At 36.0% G+C, this 24285-nt stretch overlaps 1 protein-coding gene and 1 pseudogene across 2 annotated transcripts; one reads left to right on the top strand and one right to left on the bottom strand.

Annotated features, from left to right (window-relative positions):
• Nucleotides 1-82: 82 nt before the first annotated feature.
• LOC113297786 (pentatricopeptide repeat-containing protein At5g48910-like) lies at nucleotides 83-9961 on the top strand. 2 transcript variants are annotated; one of them, XM_026546362.1, is made up of 3 exons: nucleotides 83-2105; nucleotides 2521-2589; nucleotides 9726-9961. In XM_026546362.1, the coding sequence occupies exon 1, from the start codon at nucleotides 201-203 to the stop codon at nucleotides 1839-1841; it is 1641 nt and encodes a 546-aa protein (XP_026402147.1). In that variant the 5' UTR covers nucleotides 83-200; the 3' UTR covers nucleotides 1842-2105; nucleotides 2521-2589; nucleotides 9726-9961. The 2 variants fall into 2 exon arrangements, with proteins under 2 accessions (XP_026402147.1, XP_026402146.1); XM_026546361.1 differs by having other exon boundaries at nucleotides 2464-2589; nucleotides 9726-9950.
• A 1488-nt stretch (nucleotides 9962-11449) lies between these two features.
• LOC113297784 lies at nucleotides 11450-14962 on the bottom strand (annotated as a pseudogene).
• Between the last annotated feature and the right edge of the window lie 9323 nt (nucleotides 14963-24285).

Raw genomic sequence — 24285 nt, 5'->3', positions numbered from 1 at the left:
ATTAACGGGTATGTGATTGATTTGTCTTTTTGTCCTCCCGGAGTTGCCAAAAACAAAAAGAAGAAAACAACCTGTCCTTGCATTTTCATTGTTTACAAAATCCCCCAGTATTTTTGTTTCTCTTTGCGTTAAATACTTCCCAACTCATAACAGTGCATGTGAATGCTCAATTTTTTGCTTGCTAGAGATAGAGAGGAAAAATGATTTCATTGCAGAAACCATTTCTGTTACCCAACAACAATTCATCATTATCATCATCACCGTTGTCATTTCTATCTCAAAGTAAAACTATCAAAGAAATCCAACAATTTCATTCTCTCACAATCAAAACAAGCCATTATTATTTCCGTCAAAGCCCCCCATTACTTGGAATTCTTCATTCTTGTTGTACTATATTTCAGTCTTCAAAAAATTCAATTTCAATTCATGATGTTAATTACACTCTTTCTCTATTTAATCAATTACCCATATTGAATTCTTCTTTTATTTACAATTCACTGATTAGAGCACTGACTTTGGTCAATCAACCTCAACAAGCTTTCTTACTCTTCTACTCTATGCTCCATGAAAACACTGATACTCTACTTTTTAATAAATTTACTTTCCCTTCTCTACTTAAATCTTGTGCTCAACTTTATGGTACTGGAGAAGGTCAACAAGTACATGGGTTTGTTCTGAAAACTGGGTTTGCCTCTGATTTATATGTTCGTAATTCTTTAATTTATATGTATGCAAAATGTGGAGAAATTGAGAGTGCTTGTAAAGTGTTTGACGAAATTCCTGTCAAGGATAAGAATGTTGTTACTTGGAATACTATGATCAGTGCATTAGTTAACTCGGGTGATATTGATTCTGCTAGTAAATTGTTTGATGAAATGCCTGAGAGAAATGTTGTGTCGTGGAACTGTATGATTGATGGATGTACTAAACAGGGTTTACTGTGGGAGGCTTTTGAGTTGTTTGTTGAATTGCAGGAGGTTTCAGGTTTGGAAGACTCTACGTTAATGAGCATTATTTCTTTGATTTCTGATCTGGGTCTTCTTAGTTTGGCAAAGAGGGTTCATGGGTATATTATTCGTCATGGGTTCTCACTGGAGGATGGTCTTGGTGTGGCATTGATTGATATGTACTCGAAATGTGGAAATGTACACAATGCCATGGAAGTATTTAAAGGTATCAACAACAAAAATGTGGGTCATTGGACATCGATAATTGTTGGGTTTGCAGCTCATGGATATGCTGAAGCTTCTCTTCGTTTGTTCTCGGAAATGCAAAAGTCAGGGGCAAAGCCTAATGCAGTAACCTTCATTGGTGTCCTGAATGCCTGTAGACATGGCGGTCTAGTGGAAGAAGGGTTAAAGAAAATCAAGCTTATGAGACGAGCATATAAAATAGAGCCTACTATCCAGCATTACGGATGCTTGGTTGATCTTCTAGGACGTTCAGGTTTCCTGAGAGAAGCAAAAATGGTAATTGAGAGTATGGTAACGGAACCTGGACCAGTAATTTGGGGCACACTGCTTGCTGCATGTAGGAACCACGGAGATATTGAGATTGGAGAGATTGCATTGAAGAAATTGTCTGATTTAACACCAGATTATGGTGGTGGGTATGTTCTTCTGTCTAATCTGTATGCGAGATCGGGAAGGTGGGAGGATTTTGGGAAAACAAGAGGGGTGGTTGGGAAAAGGGGGTTAGAGAAAGGGCCTGGATTAAGTTGGATAGAAGTGGATGGTGAAATCCATGAATTTGTGGTGGGAGATAATTTTCATTCAAGGAGTGATGAAATCTATAGGTTGTTGGACGGAATTGAGTGTAAGTTGGGATGGACAGAGCTATAACTCAGCTGTAACAGTTGATCATCAGGGACATCGACTAGAAAACCTGCGGAGGGCACAGAACAGGTTTGACTTGGACCAGACATTTCAGACCGAAATCTCATATACCAGGGGGTTAAATTTTGTTACACTGGTATGCATTTTTGATTGGGGTCATATGACTCGTATCTCTTTTTTATACCATTAGCGCCAACAATGGAAGCCAGTCAGATTGGACAGATGTTGTGTCAACCATAGCTGAAGTTGTACCATACATACACCAGAGAGGTAAATAATATGTAACTACCTTCCTTGGATTATATGCAGAGCACGACTTTAGGCGGATCTTTAACACACAAAAAAATCCATATTTTATCCAAATCTGCCTTCGTTATTTTTAGCATCCAAAATAGGACTACTTTTTTCCAGACACTCATCTAAATTCTTAGGCCTCTCCTTTTAGGCTTTTAGTATTTTTTAATCTTATTCGTCTTTCCCAACAGATTACATGAAGGATCAGAACTGAAAAATGTAGTTACTTTTTTATAATTACTGTATATAGAAGTTCGCTTTATATTTTTAGTCAGTAGATAATTAATTAAAATCCCTTATAGATTCCATAGTACTAACTTGAGAATACAAGCAGGTGAAGAAATCAGATTTCTCTGAGAATGCTGTTGACAACCTTCTTCTTCACTCACAGGATAAAGGTTAAACATTAGCAATCATCAAGATTCAACCTATCTCCTTTCTGATAACTTGGATGATGCAGGTATTCTTCTCATCAGCTAGTATTTCCTGACTTTTTTTATTCGTTTCTTTGTTCTGCTTACATAAATGCATTTTTTAATGCTTGTTCTCAGTTTGATTTCGTATACTCAGTAGTTAGATTAGAGATGGGAATTCTTTTCAACTTTTTAGTGTGTGGCACCAATTATTCCCTGAACATGATACCTTTCTGTAGATTATACTGTAAACAGATCGATTAAGTATTACTTCTCAAAGATATATTTTATGTGAAAGAATACTAACCACTTTAGGTTCTATTGTTAGAAATCAGCTCCTTAATCATGCTTACTAGATTCTTATTAGCTATAAACAAGCTGTTTGTAAACATAGTTAACAGTTCCTGCTGATAGACTATTCTTTATATGCTTTAGGATCACATATTCTATATCTTCATGTCAATAGATAGGAAGTTTAAGTACATACCTTAGTTTGTAGGAAAACAGTAGAACATGAAAGCTTGTAAACTTAGCTGTTACTGCAATTAGATAAACTTCCACTTCTATCTATTCTTGCTCTTGAATGATGGAATGAGTTTTCTTTTTAAACAAGATCTAGAGTGGAGTCCACCTCATGCTAAGTAGAACATGTGTCAATCAACCTACCATCATAAGTTGAAAAACAGACCTAGAATATAAGATATCAACCAAGATGCCATTCCTTATCTTAAAAACAAGATAAACAATACATAGCATTACTCACTGATTAGTATTAATGCTAATCCAGATTAATTAAAACACATAGCACGTTTTATTGCTAAACCAACACAAAGTCTAACATCTCCCACTTAGGTTAGCAATAAAACCTTTTAGTTTTTCAGAAAATCATTTCAAAATCAGACATGGATTAGCAAGTTGTAAAACTGTAGGCGGCCACCAAATTTAGAAAACAATAAATTTAACCAATGAGTAAACTGTCATGTATAACCTTATCCTTAAGACCAACAATACGCTAGATTTCGACAATGAAGACCCACATACCATTTAAAAGATACATAGACCATTTCCATAATCTGAAAACTAGGCGGGTTATCAATCTCGAGTTAATCTTTACTGCCATACTAAGGACATTAAAATTAGTATCCCAAAAGAAATCTCTTTATGCCTTATAGAACAGACTTCTTTATGATTTCAAAAGGGCTTGCCAATGTCTCATTCAAGAGACTACAACATGCTTATGATCTCAAAAGAGATCTGCCAATGTCATCAGAAGACTACAACATACTGTTGATCTCAATAGAGATCTGATGCATCACTTAAGACACTACAACAATACAGAACAATAACAACAAATAAACAAGAGATGTTCATATGTAAACTGAAGTTGATTTGATTATATATGCAACCAAAAAACATACATACTTCAGTTTTATAATTCAAAAAGATTAACAACACCCATAGATGCAACATGCTCTTTAAACACTTTAGGGCTCAAACCTTTAGTCATGGGATCTATGTGTCTGACTCTTCCCGTTCCTTGACTGTCTTTAGCAAAACTTATTGCAGCTTGGTTGTCGCAGTAAAACTTCATAGGTCTAGATACTGAATCTATAACTAGAAGGCCTCTCATGAAGTTTCTTAACCAAACAGCTTGAGTAGTTGCCTCATAACAAGACATATATTCTGCTTCCATAGTTGATTGAGCCTGAATTGATTGCTCCACACTTCTCCATGATATAGCACCATTAGCGAACATAAAAACATAGCCTGAGGTGGATTTCAGGCTATCCGAACCTAGGAAATCAGAATCAGAATAACACTGAACTTCCAATTCTTTTGATCTTCGGTAAAAAAGCTGAAAATGCTTTGTTCGCTGCAAGTATCGGAACACTTTCTTTACTGCCCTCCAATGAGGTTCTCCTGGATTGTGCTGGTAGCGTCCTAACATACCAACCACAAAGCTTATATCTGGCGGGTGCAAATCATGGCGTACATTAAGCTACCAACTGCTGATGCATACCGTTTCGAATCTATACGGGTCCTCTCAAAATCTGATTTTGGACATTGCAGTTTGTTAATAACATCACCTTTAACAATAGGTGCTTCACCCGCTGCACAATTCTGCATTTCAAACCTCTTGAGAACTTTATTGATGTAAGTTTCTTGAGATAAACCTAACAAACCCCTGTTTCTGTCACGGTTTATCTTTATACCTAGAACATAAGAAGCTTCTCCTAAGTCTTTCATCAGAAAGTTAGTTGAGAGAAAATTCCTAGTATCATACAGCATGTGAAGATCATTAGTAGCAAGCAAGATATCATCAACATAGAGAATCAGAAAGATAAACTTGCTCCCACTAGTTTTCAGGTAAATGCACCTATCTGCCACATTTTCAACAAAACCAAATGAGGATATTACTTGATCAAACTTCATATACCATTGCCTAGAGGCTTGCTTCAGCCCATATATAGATTTCTTCAAGCAACAGACTTTTCCCTCTTGATTTTTAGATGCTAAACCTTCCGGTGGTACCATATAAATTTTCTTATCTAGATCACCATTCAAAAAAGCTGTTTTCACATCCATTTGAAACAATTCCAGATCGAAATGAGCTACCATTGCCATAATAACTCTAAACGAATCTTTCTTGGAAACAGGAGAAAAGGTTTCTTCATAATCAACACCTGGTTCTTGAGTATACCCTTTCGCAACAAGTCTCGCCTTGAATCTTTCGATACTCCCATCAGCATTACGTTTGATTTTGAAAATCCATTTACATCCAACTGTAGTTGCACCTTCTGGCAGATCCATCATATCCCATACTCCATTCTTGTCCATTGATTCTAATTCTTCATCTATGGCAGGAAGCCAAGAGAGCGAATTCTTTCCATTCACTGCTTGTGAATATGTTATTGGTTCTTCCAAATCATCAACAATGCCATCTGATTCTACCATGAAAGTACTAAGTCCGGGTTTTACGACAGTTTTTCTTGGTCTAGCAGATCTGCGAAGAACTATTTCATCCTTTTCTGCAGCTTTAGATGATTCTGGAACATCAACAGTGGATTCCTTTCGAACTGAAGTTTCAACATCTGCATGATAATGTTCTTCTTCAAACACAACTTGTCGAGTTTCACTCCCACTGATTTCATCAATCTCTAGAAACTTAGCATTATTAGTTTCTGCAATTTCGAAAGGTCTGGATGGCCAAAAAAACCTGTATCCTTTTGATCTGTTTGGGTAACCAATAAAGAAACAACTTGTAGTGCGAGAATCAAGAGATTTTCCCGGAGGATTATATAGCCTAGCTTCCGCTGCGCATCCCCAAATATGAAAATGATTTACACTAGGCTTTCTACCTGTCCACAGTTCATAAGGAGTCTTTGGTACTGCTTTAGTAGGAACACGATTCAGTATGTATGCTGCTGTCCGTAAGGCTTCTCCCCAAAAGGACTCAGATAGAATAGAATTGCACAACATGGTACGAACCATGTCTTTGTAGGTTCTGTTTCGCCGTTCTGCTACCCCATTTTGCTCTGGTGATCCAGAATTGGTGAATTGAAGCACAATTCCATGCTCTCGAAGAAAATCCAGTAATTTTTCATGAGATTCTCCAAAAGAGTCTGCCTTTCCGTAGTATTCAGCTCCCCTGTCACATCTGAGCACTTTAAGCTTCTTGTCAGTTTGATTTTCAACTTCTGCCTTGTAAGTTTTGAAAGCCTCAAGAGCATCAGACCTTTCCTTAATGAGATAGACATAACCGTAGCGAGTATAATCGTCTATAAATGTAATGAAGTATCGCTGCCCACCTCTAGCAGGAATATAAAAGGGATCACATATGTCTGTATGTACGATTTCAAGTAAATCTTGACTTCGTATTGCTGTCTTCTTTCTAGTTTTCACAAGTTTTCCTTTAATACAAGCGATACAAGTGCTAGAATCTGAAAAATCCAGCTTTGGAAGAATATTTTCCCTTACAAGTCTTTCCATTCGTTCTTTAAATATATGCCCCAAACGTTGATGCCACAACATGGAAGAGTTATCTGAATTTAAGCTTCTTTTGGTGCCTTTAGAAGTATCAACATTCATACACAACGCTGAATTTACAGAACTAAGATCAACATTTAACTTGTAAAGATTATCCACATTCGGCCCAAAACCAACCAGCTGAGATTTATGATACATACTGAAACAACCACCACCGATAGAAAACGAAAAACCCTTAGAGTCAAGCCTACCAACTGATATTAAACATCTTCTTACAGTAGGTACATAAAATACATCAAAAAGATCCAAATTTTTTCCAGAATCCAGCGTTAGTTGCACATTCCCAATGGCTTTAACTTCCACTCCTTGAGCATTTGGCATATATAGACACCGCTCTTCTTTACTTAGTTTCCTCTGGATTTTGAATGCCTGCAAGGAATTAGCAACATGAATGGTTGCTGCGGTGTCTAACCACCAAGTATTCAAAGGAGTATCAATAAGATTAATCTCAAAACACATCATATGAAAATCGGTACGTTGTTGTTTCTTTTTCAGCCAATTCTTGTACTTAAAGCAATCCTTCTTCATGTGCCCTGCCTTCTTACAGAAATGGCATTTAAAAGGAAACTTCTTGTTCTCCTTATTAGTTTCAGATTCATCTTTTGGAGTTTCCTTTTGCTGCTCTTGAGTTTTCTTACCCTTTCCTGATTTCTTGAAGGTTTTCTTGTTGGGACCAAGAGTAGTAAAATGTGCATATTCCTTTGTTTCACGTCGCTGCCTTTCTTCTTCTTGTACACAACGAGCAATTAACTCATTTACATCCCATTTCCTGTCACTAGTATTGTAATTAACTTTAAAAGTCTCAAACTGTTTCGGAAGTGAATTAATCGCATGTTGTACAAGAAAATCATCTGTAAGATTCATATCCAGCCCCCGTAGCTTGTAAATCAGATCTGCCATTTGAAGTATATGATCCCGAATACTCCCTTCACCACTATACCGCATAGAAGTCAACTGACCCATATGGGTACCAATCATAGACTTTGCTGAACTCTGAAACTGTGACTGAATAGCCTCTATTAGCTCTTTATCCGTATCTTTCAATGGAATTCCACCTCTAACGGCATCTGGAATCGCACTACGGATAATCGTAATACTCATTCTGTTTGCCTTTTCCCGTTTCTGGAAATCTAGTTTTTCATTTCTAGTGGAAGTGTCGACAAGCATGTCTGGTTTAGGTTCTCTAAGAACAATATCATAATCCAAATAACCAAGAACTATATCGAGATGTGACTTCCATTTCAGGTAATTTGTACCACTAAGAGGCTCAATACCAGCCACAAGACCTTGAATTTGTGCAGGATTCATTGTTGTAACTGAAAAGATGCATATACAAATGATATATATGTGTTCAAACAGAAGAAACCATTATAATCCTTCAAGTTGTTTACAACACCAGCACATGAAACTGCATATAGCATAAATCAGAACTAACAATTGTTATTGAAACTTCATGATAACAATATTCTGATCTCAGACTTGATACAATCACAACTTCACCTTTGGGTAAACTTGTAATATACCAAGTCTTAAATACAAAACAAGACTAATCAGCCTATGCATAGTATTCAACGGAACTTTTAAACCTTTGGGTCGAAAAGATCTATCATTTACTACGTATAAATAGAATATCTTGCTCCATTACAAATGTTACAAGTATGATTAACCTTTGGGTATCGTCATACGAACAACATCTGAAATGCAACTTTACATAGTCCTTTCATAACGAAAATATGTAGCTTTTATCAGCTCTCTAAGTATCACTTTGGCGACACATAGAAACGATAAAAGTCACACCAAGACTACTACAAGGCTTCATATAATTCTTTACATCAGCCTTGTAACATGACAACAACAGAACACACATACTACATGATTTGAATCTTAGGAACTTCATGTTTAAACTAATATGTGAATTGTTTCCATTTCATAATAGTCACAACAACTACTAAAACATGCTATGTAGAATATGTTATACCTAGGGCTCTGATACCAATGTTAGATATCAGCTCCTTAATCATGCTTACTAGATTCTTATTAGCTATAAACAAGCTGTTTGTAAACATAGTTAACAGTTCCTGCTGATAGACTATTCTTTATATGCTTTAGGATTACATATTCTATATCTTCATATCAATAGATAGGAAGTTTAAGTACATACCTTAGTTTGTAGGAAAACAGTAGAACATGAAAGCTTGTAAACTTTAGTTGTTACTGCAATTAGATAAACTTCCACTTCTATCTATTCTTGTTCTTGAATGATGGAATGAGTTTTCTTTTTAAACAAGATCTAGAGTGGAGTCCACCTCATGCTAAGTAGAACATGTGTCAATCAACCTACCATCATAAGTTGAAAAACAGTCCTACAATATAAGATATCAACCAATATGCCATTCCTTATCTTAAAAACAAGATAAACAATACATAGCATTACTCATTGATTAGTATTAATGCTAATCCAGATTAATTAAAACACAGAGCACGTTTTATTGCTAAACCAACACAAAGTCTAACATATATGACATCCTATATATTGTGATTGATCTGCTGCTGGACTGTAGAGACTGATTGGACAAGTTATTTTTTGACGCCTCTCAATACACACAACATACAGACACAGTGATACCTTCCATTTAATCAGGTCAACAATGTCATATCTATGTTTACATCACTTGACATATTCATTAATGTGATGCACTTATAAGTCATATGTTAAAACCCACTCCCTGAGTCCTGAGACTAGTGTTTATTCCCTAGTAAGATTCTTTTTCGTATTTCTTGATAGTCAACTGTAATTCCAAGTGCCAAATTAGCAGATAAATGTCTGTAAGCAGCCTCCTCCCCAAAAGCAATTGGAAATCTTCAACTGAAGCATGGGCCTACGCAATCTATATTTATGCTATACATGCAGATCATTCATCTTTAACTGAGTTTTGTGTTTATGTGCCATTGTAATATAGTTATATGAAGTATGAGTATACCCTTTTGTTTATGGGAAAATGGAAAATATTCACTTCACATGATAAGCTCTTGTGCCACTCGACAAATATATATACGCACACTGACACACGTAAAATAATGTGAATTTCGGTTGAATTTAAGCCTGATAAGTGATTACCTTCCATTTACCATCCAGTGATGGGGTTCTGGTGTTGCTGCTCGTGGGTTACTGATATCAAATTAGTTGGTCCAATTTACTCGCAGATTGATTATGGCGTTCCAGTGTAAGTTGTACATAGCTTACTGGAGTTAATTTCTGAAATGTTAGAGATTCCTTGATTTTAAACTTATCAAATTTCTTTCTTATCCTTCCTTAACTAATAAAAAAGAGGCAAAATTTACATTTGTTTCGCATTCTTTGTTACATTCCAAGTTTCCAACTTTATCTGGTTCATTCCACCCATGGAACTAAAATAAGTTAGTTGATTTTCTGCCATCGAGGTAGTGTGACAGTCACTTCAGTCCCAATCTTTTTTAGTACTGCTGCTGCTACTGCTAGCAGGTCCATTCTCTTTATTATCACTAGTAAGGACACATGTGCGATGCACATGTTTGAATTTTTACTCATCCAATGATACTAAATTTGAAAGCCATGAAATTCTTTTCCTAAAACAAAAATTTATTATTCTTATTTGTACTCATTACGTAGATAATTGAAAGAGCTTTTCAAATATATAAATTTTAAAAAAATCCCGTGTATATTTTGAAAGATATTAAGTTTTAAAAATATTGATCTATTTTTAAAACAATGGTATTTACGTAAATATGTAAAAAATGGGGACAACTAAGTAATTTAAGGGATATCCTACCAAAAATCCCTCTTTCCTTTATATTAGTACTAGTGATGCCACATGTGCGATGCACATGCTTGAATTTTGCTCCTTTAACAATACCAAATTTGATAACAATTATATTTTGTTTCGTAAAATAAAATTTAATATTCTTATTTGTACTTATTACATAGGTATTTCAAAGAGCTTTCCAAATATGTTAATTTTACAAAAATCCGATGTGAAATATATAAGGTTGTTTATGTAAGTATTGATTCCATGTACATTTTCACACTTGAATACATATGTATAATAGTAGTTGATATTTAAGATCATATTAGTAATATCTAGGTTACACCAAGCTATTTTGTCATTTCGTGACCAACGAAAATACCTCTTTTCTTTATATTAGTAAGATATATAAGATAAGATGATAAAATTTCTACATCATGAAAATGTGATGAATTCTGGGACACGGTTATGGGATTCAGAAGCAGAAATTAAAGATTGGGATCATTCTGAACTTCCCCCATGGAAGGATTGGGATCATTATGAGTAGTCCACCTTCATTTTATCACCCAAGTTTAACATTAGTTGATTACCATAATACCATCCAAGGAGTTTATCATTTAATTGACGTTATAGTAGCAGCTATAAAGCATGTAACAATATGTGGAACCCCAACTATGCATACACATCCACTGATGGATCCAAGTGGATAGGTTAGATAGATACAAATTTGTTTTCTCACAACCAATCAAAGGAGTTTCTCATGAATTGTCACCTTCTCACTCCTCGGAAAATGTAGAATCTTTGAATATAGTAACATTATGTACACAGAGAAGAACATTATGTTTCCTGAAGTAGGATGGAACCAAACGGATAGATTAGATATGCATTATTTGCCTCACAAGCATCCTGCTTCATGTGTATTTTTGAGTTGATTCATCTTTTTATTTTTTTGGTGCTGACATTTTATATGCGTTTAGACAAAACTCTTAACCCTATCGAAACTAGGTATCATAAGAAACCTTTGAATCATCAAGAACCAGTATGACTGTTTGCCCATCTAAAATTTTAAATAAAACAGTAGAAAAGATAAGCACTATAAAAAGGTCTGATATTGAAAAAGGAAATCAAAAGCCAGTTTCTGTGTTTCAATAACGATACAGATGTTTCATAGAGAAACATACATGGAAAAAATGATAAACTTTTCTCAACTTCTACAGGATTGCAGGTCATATCCAGTAAATGTAGTTGAGAGCCTCAGCATATAAGTTGTAGTCATTTTCCATATCCAGTTTAATCGTTCCTTTACTCGTAGTCAACACGATGTAATAGCATGTATCACATTCTTCCGTCAATGATTCTTGATATAGCTCAGCATGTAAATCTAGGACAACACCTGCAAAAAATCAAATGCTAGATCATATACTAACTATGTAGATGTTGCATTAGAGTAGTGGAATAGGAAAGAAATCTGATACGCACTTTCTTTTGTAGTCACAAAGGCAGATAGCATATGGCCTTCCTGGTTTTGAGAATGACCTGCCCATACAAAGATCTAATCAGAACACATGTTTGTACACACTGGTTGCTCAATTCATCGAAAGGGTGAACCTACAACTCTGGTTGTAAATGATCTACATAATGAGTAGAACATCCCAACACAAAGTCAGATTTGATTTGTAAACTGAGCATTGATGGTTACAGATCGAATTTGATGTTTTGTAATAATCACTGAATGATGGTATTTTATTTTATTTTTGATCAAGAGTATTCAACTCAGATCCCACTGTACAACAATGACATCCACAAATGATGTTATATGCATTACAAAGTCTAAAAAGAAAATTATTTTTGTTTTTTTGGGAGGGGGTGGGAATTTTAGTCATCATGTAAATGTTTAAGAAACCCTTAATTAAGACAATTTTTTTACTTAATTTGTGAATCCATGGCACTGGAAGAATGTTGTTCTTGTGGAAGGATAAATGAGTTTAAAGAGAATTAGAGATCAAACCTTGGATTCATTGTTGAGGACGATAGAGACTGACCTATATTTGAACTTTCCTGTTTCACAATTACATCAATCAGCAACTGTTCATTCCTGTTCCTGAGGTGGCCCACAGACCCGTTAAGTCATTGACTGGAACCATCTTTATGATGGCCAGAAAGATGGAGGATCATGACTTAATGGGTTCGGCAGGATGACCTATTATAAAGTGATGAAATACTTACCATCTGATGATTCGATGCTCAGGTTAGATCCCTTTGAAAGCACTGATCTAAACTTTTCAAAGTTAAAGTCACAGTCAGTATCATCCTTGTTATCCTCGATTGCAAGTATGGGTTTGCCTCCAGTCAATCTTTCGCTACGACCAGGTCGTCCTCTTAGTGTGTCTGCTCCTCTTAATGCTAAACATAGAGCATCATGCCAAAAAGAGTGAGAAGAGGAGAGTTAAAAAGATTCTGCATAAAATATCCATCTATTATGTGTACTCTATGAACTCATGGTGTTTTAATTATTATTTGTGAATTCCCAAGAGGGTATTCTGGACCACCACGAGGATTTGGTTACAATCTTTCTCCTCTCGGAAAACTAGATTAAAATCATTCTCCTCAAGTAAAACTTGTGTAGGATTCTGCATCCAGCATACTGCCTATCTAGATATCAAATTTCAGAAATAGGTAGTCAAATTGACATGTGAGCAAGTCATTTTTAAAATTCCAGACTCCTAATTTCCGCTATATGTTTTTTTTTCTGGGCAAAACGACAGGCATATGATAGAATGGTGTTTATCCGCTTATTAATTGCTAATAATGATTAATTAGAGATGATTAATTAGAGAAGTTGGTAATCGAGTTAATTACATGTTGCAGCTGCAGCTGTCAGTGTCAAGATGTCTGTAGCGTTAGCAGTGCTCATTGCTGATCCCAACACATTGCTAAGTTGATCTCTTTTAGCTCCCATAGCTTCTGCCATTTGTGCACATTGGGCCGCAACCAAGGCGGCTGCTGAAGCAATGGCAGATTCCTTCCCTGTGGTGGTGTTGTTTGCTTGATGATGATTACCTTGTTTATTCATATTTTCTGCAGCAATAGCGGCTAGTGCTGCGGCTACACCTGCAACTGATATAGCTGCATGAACTTCAGCTCTCTGTAATCTGTCTTCTTTTTTTCTTTTTTGCTTTATCTCTTTCACCCATTTCTTAATTGATAGATTCTTTAACGGGATCACTTTCCACGAAAACTGCAATGCAATATATTTCGGAGTTTATTAGGAAGTATGGGTCATGCAATGGATAGCTGGATCCGAGATAAAAGAATTGACAAATGGAAACTAAGTAGAACTGTCCACTCTTGTTTCAGCTCCAACTATCACTACGTTTGTTTACTCCTGACTCATCTGAGTCGTCTGGATCTGAGTCATCTGGATCTGAGTGAAATCACCTGACTCATCTGGATCTGACTCAATATGTTTGTTTTGAGTCAGATCTGACTCATCTGACTTAAAAAGCGTGAGTCAGTGGTTTGGTCCCGTGAGTCAGGGGTATTTTGTTACCTGACTCAAACGATTCCGAGTTAGGGGTTATGTCTGAGTCATAGGTCGAGTCAAATCTGACTCAAAATGCAAAACAAACGGTCTGACTGCTGACTCGGCCCGAGTCAGAGGTTGACTCAGATCCAGACGTCGAGTCAGCTGCAAACAAACAAGATGTATATGTGGAACTGGACCGAAAGACCAATTCTGGCACCTAGATATTTCTTGAACCAGGGTTTTCCTAACTCGAAGCCCAATCTCTTGCAAAAGCCAGAGTATAACATTTTCTTTCGGAGATTCATGACCATGAACATTTTTCATAAATGAAGTTTTTTTTTTGCATATCAATTATAAAGAGAAAGGCTGAACACGTACCCATTTCTTTCTGTTGTAATTGATTTCAGGATGCATAGCCTGCTGTAGCGATATCCAGGACTGGTAGAAAGCCGAGAAGAAAAATGTACATACTTTTAACAAATTAGCTCCATTTACTTATAGTTTATTTTATATTTATAATTCACAGAATCGTATTTAAACTTTATAAGGAACTGATTAATGTACCGAGAACAGTATTACCTTGACATCGTTGGATGATTTCCATGGTGGTAAAGACTTGAAATCTCCATCATCCATATGCTGCATAAGTGTGAAACAGGGTGTAGTTGTGTTATCTCACTTTTCACAAACATAACATCATGTAGAGAAGAACAGAGAAATTTGTTTTCAACAGTTTGATAATTCTTACCGGAGGTTTTACGTCATCCGTAAAAGTTCTCATCGAATGATTTTGAAGAACTAGTGCCCGATCTTGAACATCTGGTTGGAAAATTTGAACTGCTTTTGAGTTGCAGTAATCGCGAGAAAGAAAATCCATTGGTTCTGTAGGTACTTGAGGTGGAGGACCTTTAAACCTAAAATCTGAATCCATCTTTGAAGTCCAAAATGAAGAAACGAGATGAGATTCTGTTTCTGTTCTTCTAACACTTGCTAGATACTGGGTACTTGGAGGAATGATACAGCTAATAATATATAGCGAAACCTTAAAGCATAGTACATTGAACGTATGTATTATTAGATTGTCCCACCGTTTATCTACATCAATACTGTTTTCTAGAGATTGACCCACACTGTTGATTGAAAAATATAATCAAAAGTTAGAAGTGAAGTTTATTTGTAAAATTAAGATATTAAAAGTAAGATTAGGAAGACAGACGGAAGCCGTCTTTGCTTGATCCATTCATTAGCATTACCAAAAAAGAGAATACTTTGAGTTATCTTTTAATCGATCACAAATTGTATTCTGGAGTGTTATGCGCTGTTGTGGCTTGGTTGGGATTCATTACCTTGAACTCACAAGTGTAAAGCAATTACCTGGAACAAATTATAAAAAATTTTAACAAAGTTTTCCGATTTGTGCACCCCTTAAAACCGGCTGCACAAGTATGTTTCTTCTCCAGTGGCAAATGATATTTTGAAAACTACTATGATATTCTTTTTGAAGGCTATTATTGGGGTGTCACACTCCAATAGAGGGACTCCACTTGGGTTCTTAATGTCCAAAAAATGGTTGTGGGATATCCTAACACATATACAAAATGTCTAGATTACCCTTTAACTAGAAGTGATTTTACGTCCAGGTTTGGATTAATTCCAACCGTAGAATTTTATTTGCATGTAATTTTACGTCCATGTTTGGATTAGTTCCAACCGTAGAAGCTCATTTTACGTCCAGGTTTCTTTTCATTCCAACCGTAGAATCCGATTTTACGTCCAGTTTTCTTTTAATTCCAACCGTAGAAGTGATTTTGCGTCCAAGTTTGGATTATTTCCAACCGTAGAAGTGATTTTACGTCCAGGTTTGGATTAATTCCAATCGTAGAATTTTATATGTATGTAGTTTTACGTCCAGGTTTGAATTAATTTCAACCGTAGAAGCTCATTTTACGTCCAGGTTCCTTTTAATTCCAACCGTAGAATCTGATTTTACGTCCAGGTTTGGAATATTTCCAACCGTAGAAGTGATTTTACGTCTAGATTTGGATTATTTCCAACCGTAGAAGTTTATTTTACCGCCAATTTTTCTTCCCACAAAAACTTTGCCCCAGAATTCACCAAGTATACAACAAAATTCATTAATTTAATTTTTATCTAATTCAATTAAGTTAAAATTAACTTAATAAGGGTTGTTTAGTCATTACAAAATTATTTGAGATAGGGGTTTTTTGATATTACTTATGGGTGACCCATTTTTGTCCCATTAGGTGACGCCCTTCTAAAGAATGTGACGTCCCAGTAATGGCCTTCTATTTTTTTTGCCCCTCTTCTCCGATCCCATTATAAATTTATAAACATACACTAGTAGATTTCAAAATAAATAAATTGCCTAAAAAAAAGAGTTGTACACCTTACATTTTGAGGGTGTATAAACTGAGGATGTCAAAAGCAGATATTTTTAACATTATTTTAAAAGTGTATTAAGTATTTGGCCTTCTTCTCGCTCTTTCTTATTCAACCTCTGACCTAAAATGCGTTTATATATTTTTTTAATTCATTTTTTTTCTACTAAAAAAACAAAAGGTTAAAAGACAGTGACACCAATAAAAAGACGGTGCCCTGGGAAAAGATAGAAAGCTCAATTGTAGCAGAGCTGTTATTATGTTGGTATCAATGACCGGTTTCTAATTACTTAGAACCAAGTTAAGAGAGATTCTCAAATAATTAGAACTTACAAGCCAGTTGACTATTAAAATTTTGACATTGACAATAATTTCTTCCAACTTTTCATATTTACCATCAAATATTTTGTTGTCCCCTTCTATCCAGACTGCCTGCCATATGGCGAAAGAGATTAAGTCCCGTATTCTTCTTCTCATGGACAATTTTGTTTCTTTTTACCTGTTCCATTCCAACAAAATACTGCTGGAAAACAAATTGCAGGTTATATCCCTCCAAAAAAAAGTATATCCAAATTGATCAGGTAGTCTAGCCGTGTAAGAATGGTGATTTGACTAAGTATCCTTCTTACATAAAAGGCAATTATTTACTACAATAGACCCCTTCGCTTTACCAATTGTAGGTGCAACATTATAGCAAATGCACCACACAAAATAGACTACTTTTTGTGGTATTCTTGGATTCCATAAACTCTCGTGAGGGGAAAAAACATCTCCATCATCCTCCAGAACCTTGTAACAACCTGCAACTGAAAAAGAGTCACCAAACTGCCATATTCTTTGGTCATCGCCACTATCAACATTGATGGCAGGAAGAAGTGGGATGAGTTGAGGCACTTCCTCCACTTCACTCTCTTCCGAAATGACTGTTTTAGATAGGGACCATAGTGTATGACTGACAACATGCAATACTGCAGTATCACCAATTGCAATGTCGAATGCCAACCACATCGAAATTACAACTCCTCTCAATCCAAGTAGTCTTCACTTGCATACTCACTTTTAATAGTAGTAAATTTAGGATTGTTTCTCATATTAGTTTATAATATATAACACTCACACTAATGAACATGCGTGATATCAACGAGGAACTAAACCTTTAAGTAAATACTGTGTTGCCTTCTATATCTATCTCGACCAATGGTGGCATGTCAGGATCCCTCTCCATAATCCCATCCATTTCATCATCATGTTCTTCCAATTCTATTAATGCTGGCATCTCATCGTCATTTTTTTACAGTGTCATACTTTCTTTTTACCAGGTTTTTCTTAGTAGGTGTCTGGAGTTGTACACCCTTTCTTTTTTGTTTAATAGTCCATTCAAAGCATTATCATAATGAAATATGTCATTTTCTTTTAGCATATTTGGTGGAAATCGTTGATTCGATGTGGCGGGTCTTTGCCCCACTCTCTTTCAGATGCTTTAGAACATCTTTAAGAAAATCTTGATTAGTAGGTTATTTTTGATTGATATAAAAGTTCGATACCTTTCGGTAAACGACATATTGTTGGTATATTTGTTGTTGGGCATGAGTCAAATGGTGGCATGTTTATCTCGTTAGTTTTTTCAACCGCAACGAGATTTTCCTTGCACCTATCCCAAGAGAATCCAACTAATAATTGCAATGTATAATTGAGGTATCAATTACCATCTAATAGATTGATGAATGCAATCAAAATTACATAATTTAAATCTGTCGCGACCCAGTCTGTCATCCAACACTTCATATTAAAATGAATATTCATCTTAAATAAACGGGTTTCTAAACTCATTTTCTTGATTTGATTGATTGTGCATATTGTTAGAACCCTGCTCGGTTGAACCCGCCAAACGTTCGTATGTCAAGGCTGGTTGTCATATTTTAGTATCAAAACTGAAAAGTCACTTGATTAAATTACTAGAGTTAACTTCATTAGGTTAGACTACGAAATTTATAAATGTTGAGACATACAAGTATTACTCTAAGGACCTGAAGATTCTGAAGATGTATCGACATCAGCGAAGACATCATCCTTGTAATTGATATAGTAATACAAGATTTGACCTTTTTCCATTTCTATATCTGATAGAGCATTGCTCGATCGAACTCGCATGCGTTTCTATCTCTAACATGTTTGTCAATGTTAGTGATCAAAACTATAAGTCTTGATTTCTAGTCTATTATAGCTAAGTCTCGGACTAGGATAGAAAGTGTAGTTGAGCTCAAGGACTTCATGGCGATTCATCATACAAGTAGAAGAACTACCCAAGGAACCAGTGGAACTTCTCGACAAAAAGGTATGTGAAGACTTGAACTTATCTGTCACTCAAAAGTCTATCTACTCTATCTCCTACATCTTGAGACAAAAAGTCGTATGCTATATATATAGACTTAGATTATACACATTTGGTATTTCGAGCCGAGTATACCTCGCCTATCTATATCTCGAAATATGTGTTGGTAAGATTTTCGCTTCGAGCAAGTTTATCATTACCTAGTGACGAAAGTCATGATATGTTTCAATCATCTTGAAAATTGCTTTGACGTGAAATGGTGTAACAACTATATAACGTCCTCTAAGAATGTTTCAATGATTGAAATGAGACTTTAGATTACATAACCAATGATGGACATAAGCTTTGTTTTGGAAACACATTTATGTATAAGTCCTATTCCTTGAACCAAAGTTTGTGAACTTTGTTGATCAAGAAACCGGAAGAATGGCTTGTTTCCAAGTCCGCGAACTGCCGAACTTCTCATCCCGAGAAATTCTGCTGGAGTTGAAAAACTAGTTGCGTGAGTACCAGTCCGTGAACCCAGTCCGCGAACCGGCGGAAGGTCTCTTGCCGAGATTTTCTGCTGGAGTTTGTAAACTCTGCCGGTTGCTTAAGTCCGCGAACCTAGTGTGCGAAGTTAAGAAGGTTATATATCTGAAGATGATTTCTGAACTTAAACTTTAAAAAGACTAAGGAATGCAGTTTGCAACCGTGGCTATAAAAGTTCATGAACCGATTCAAGTGAATCAAATCATCTTTACTTCAATTGTGTCTTATGTAGTTACATAAGATTTCCTTGCAATTGAACAACTCTCTAACTAGTTCATTTGAGTCATTTGAACTAGTTATGGTGAAGAAGAACATGGTTGATATGAAATGCTCATATGGCTAACCTTTTGGTTAACTATTGTTGAACCAACAATGTACACGTTTGGGTACGGTTAACAAACCTAGAAGCGTGCAGTTCATTTGTGTATAACAAGCTAACTTTTCGATCTAACGGTTGAGAAATATTAGCTTGAATCTAAATCGTGTTTTCATCTAACGGTGAATATTGATTTCTTTGTTACCAAGGCAAAACCCTGATTTGAAAGACTATATAAAGGAGACATCAGTATTGTGCAAAACTAATCCCCACACTTTACGTGTGATACTATTCTGCGTACTAGAGTCGGTTCTCCTTTAACCTTTGGTTTTCTTCTTCAAACCAGGTTAACGACTTAAAGACTTCATTGGGATTGTGAAGCCAAATCGATACTACTTTTATCGTAGTTGTGTGATCTGATCTTGCATCTTCCATCGTACGAGTACAATCAGATTGATTGGCTTGAGAGTTAATATCTCCGATAGGCAAGATATAAAAAGTAATCACAAACATCTTCGTCTCATTGTTTGTAATTCCACAACATCTTGTTTCGCTACCATACAATTAAGATTGTTGTGAGGTGATTGATTAATCTAGGCTGTTCTTCGGAATATAAGACCGGATTATCAATTGGTTCCTGTTCACCTTGATTATTATCAAAAGACGGAACAAAAACTTTAGGGTTTTTCTGTGGGAGACAGATTGATCCTTTGATAGACTTGTCTGTGTGAGACAGATTTGTTTACGATTTTGGGTCGTAGCAACTTTTAGTTGTGAGTGAGATCAGCTAAGGGAATCAAGTGCGTAATATCCTGCTGGGATCAGAGGCGTAGGGAGTACAACTGTACCTTGGATCAGTGGGAGACTGATTGGGGTTCAACTACAGTCCAGTCCGAAGTTAGCTTGGAGTAGGCTAGTGTCTGTAGCGGCTTAATACAGTGTGTGTTCAATCTGGACTAGGTCTCGGGGTTTTTCTGCATTTGCGGTTTCCTCGTTAACAAAATTTCTGGTGTCTGTGTTATTTCAATTTCCGCATTATATTGTTTTATCTTTATAATTGAAATAATACATGTTGTGCGTTAGATCAATCAATTGGAAAATCCGACCTAACAGTTGTTGATTGATATTGATTGACACTTGGATATTGGTATTTGGTACCATCCAAGTTATTCCTTGTATTTGATTAGTACTCCCAGTTTTTGTTTGAGGAAATCAAATCAAGAGAGGGATATAAACTCGTTGATATACTTTTAATTGATTGAGTCTTGTTGATTCTCTTAAAAGTATATTCGAGTTTGTCCATACAGATTGCTAAGCGAAATATTGGGTGGTGTTATTAGACCTCCGCTTTTTCAATTGGTATCAGAGCAGGCAAACACATTCAAGACCTCAAAAGTTTGTGTTTGTAGCGATCTTACTATATGGACCATAAAGTCTCAATTGACGCCTCACCAGGTTTAAAAACCAAACGTAGGAAAAAGTCCGATAAACTAGTTACTCTTCAAAAAGGGTTGGATGAACAAATCCGGATCAACTCTGGTCTTGTTGCAGAAATTGCAATTCTTAAGGATTTGATATCATGTAAAAGTCCCTTGATGAATCTGAGTAACTCCAGTTGTTCCTCCTTAAAGAATAGTCGTAAATCAGATGGTCATCAACGGCCAGTTGTTATGAAAACTGATATGACTAGGAACCACTAAGACAAACTTGAAAGTCTTGGCACATGTTGGTGTTGTGATTCTTCCAATCACCGTCAACAAGTCTGTATGTCGTTTCAAAAGAGCCTAAATGTTGCAAGTGATCTTTGTAAGAAAGCTAAACAACTTTTTGATACTCAGAAAGGACATACAAAACTAGAAGGAAACTCTAAACAGAGAAGTACTAATAGTATGGGTGCCTTTGCTTTAAGATCTACGTCTCCCTTTCAATGGTTTCTTGATAGTGGATGTAGTAGACATATGACAAGCGATCTCACATGGTTTGTTTCGTCTATTGACTATGAAGGAGGTCCTGTAACGTTCGGAGATGGGAGTTGTTGCTACATCAGCAAGAAGGGAACGATCTAACTGCCCGGTGTTCCAGAAATCCATGATGTAGTATACGTAAAAGGTATGACTGCTAATCTTCTTTCTATTAGTCAAATCTGTGACAAAGGCCATCGAGTTGTCTTCAATGCAAACGGATGTGACATTGTAGACAAAACCGGGAAAGTATTTTTTTCAAGGAACTCGTGGTAAAAACAACTGTTATCTTCTCGATACTAAGTTCAATAACCGTTGCAATTTGACTGAGGTGGAATCTACACATCTTTGGCATGAGCGTTTTGGTCACATCAATTATCGTCTTCTAACTAAGATCATTAACAAAGAACTTGTTAGAGGCGTTCCCAAAATCAATGCAAATATTGAAGGTGTATTTGGTGCCTGTCAAAAGGGTAAACAGACGAAGGTCCACCACAAATCATCTCGAGATATTCTCATTAAAGCTCCACTTGATTTAATTCATATGGATCTCTTCGGACCAATTCAACAACCCACTGTTGCTGGTAAGAAGTATGCTTTAGTTATGGTAGATGATTACACCAGATTCACTTGGGTTGCATTCCTATCTCATAAGAATGAAACTCTTAGTGAATTCAAGATTATTGTTAAAAGGATCCAGAACGAACAAGGTCACAAGCTAAAGAAAATTAAAAACGATCGTGGAACTGAATTCAAAGACACCAAAGTATTTGAATTCTGTGACGAACTGTGAATCATTCAACAATAATCACCACCTATTACTCCTCAAGCTAATGGAGTTGCTGAAAGAAAAAATAGGAATTTTCAGGAAATGGTCAGGGTAATGCTCCATAACAAAAACTTACCATTAAGATTTTGGGGAGAAGCTGTTTTTACAGCATGTTACTTGATCAACCATGTGTATTTACGGTCTAAAACCCTTAACACTCCTTATGAGTTGTGGTACAGAAGGAAACCCAACCTACACTATCTCAGGGTGTTTGTAAGTAAGTGTTATATTCTGAAAGATCGAGAACATAAAGGTAAATTCGACACCAAAAGTGATGAAGGTATCTTTCTTGGCTATGCTTCTGATAGTCGTGGTTTTCGAGTGTTTAATCTCAGAACACAAGTCATGATGGAATCTGCTAATGTTATCATCGACGACATTAATAACTTTCGTCATGATAATCCTCTTGCTGAGTTGCCTCAAACCAAGACAATTGAGAAAGTCAAAGAAATTCCAGAATCAGTTGAAGTTATCCCAACAGTTACTGATCCTGACATTTCAAGTGACGAGGAGAAGAGCACCGATCAAGCCATTCCTGACGAACAAGAACATGTCCCTCCACGAAATCTCTGGATTCAAAGGAATCATGATCCCAACAGTATTATTGGAGGAAGAGATTCTACAGCCAAAACAAGCGGACAACTTCAAAATATGTGCAATTTTGGTTGTTATCTTTCACAAGTAGAACCAAGGAATATTGATGAAGCTCTGAACGATCCCTTTTGGGTGAATGCGATGCATGAAGAGTTAAATCAATTTCAAAGACAAGATGTGTGGGAACTTTTTCCTTGTCCCTCCAATATCAATATTGTTGGTACCAAATGGATATTCAAGAATAAGTCTGATGAATTTGGCACAATTGTCAGAAACAAAGTTAGACTTGTCGCTCAAGGATATTCACAGATTGAAGGGATTGACTTTGATGAGAACTTTGCTCCTGTGGCACATCTTGGGTCCATTCGTCTCTTGTTAGCTCATGCTTGTTTTCTTAAGGTTAAGTTGTTTCAAATGGATATAAAATCCGCGTTCCTAAACGGAATTTTAAAGGAGGAAGTCTATGTCGCTCAACGTAATGGGTTTGAAAATCCTGAATTCCCATATCATGTGCTAAAACTCAAAAAGGTATTGTATGGGTTGAAACAAGCACCTAGAGCATGGTTTGAAAAACTTAATACTTCTCTCATTAGAAAAGGTTTTTCAAGAGGCGGAGCTGATAAAACTTTGTTTACCAAATGGAGTGGGAAAGATGTGGTTATTGCTCAAATCTATGAAGATGATATCATCTATGGATCAACTTCTGAAAAATTTGCAAAGGACTTCCAAGTCTCTCTTGCTAAGGAATTTGAAATGAGCAATGTTGGTGAATTAAAATTCTTATTAGGATTACAAATTCAACAACATAAGGATGGAATTTACTTATCCCAAGAGAAGTATGCTCGAGACCTGGTGACAAGGTTCGGTCTGGATAAGTCTTCCCCAAAATTAACACCTATGCCCACTACTGGTAAACTACATAGAGATGAGAAAGGAGCAAAAGTGGATCAAAAGTTGTATCGATCTATTATTGGTAGCCTTTTGTATCTTACAACTAATAGACCTGATATTTCCTTCAGTGTTGGTTGTTGTGCCAGGTTTCAGGAAAATCCAAAGGAATCTCATCTTGCAGCTGCAAAAAGGATCATTAGATATATTAATCACACTGCCGGGTATGGTTTATCTTACACTTTTGATACTAACACTGATCTATTGATGAGTGCCAAATATTGTATATATTTATCCCTTTTTGTTGGCATTTAACTCATCTTTTGTGCATTAATCTACATATTATCCCATATTCTGTATTTTCATTGTTTTCAAGAATAAATATTTTTATTAATTAATTTTGCATTTTTAGGTAATAAATAAAGTTCGGATGAGTCGTGGAGCGAAAAGAGCAGAAAAGTAGTGAAAAGCTGGGAGAAATTACGCAAGGAAGCCGCGAAGAATGGTGCGCACAACCTCATTTTCTACACACAAAAGC

The sequence above is a fragment of the Papaver somniferum genome, chromosome 7, assembly GCF_003573695.1.
Source record: "Papaver somniferum cultivar HN1 chromosome 7, ASM357369v1, whole genome shotgun sequence".
In the NCBI taxonomy this organism is placed as follows: Eukaryota; Viridiplantae; Streptophyta; class Magnoliopsida; order Ranunculales; family Papaveraceae; genus Papaver; species Papaver somniferum.
This window is presented reverse-complemented; position numbering and strand designations above follow the sequence as displayed.

What these genes read in the sequence shown, in the direction of transcription:
- LOC113297786 (XM_026546362.1), top strand. Translation starts at nt 201, where the DNA reads ATGATTTCATTGCAGAAACCATTTCTGTTACCCAACAACAATTCATCA.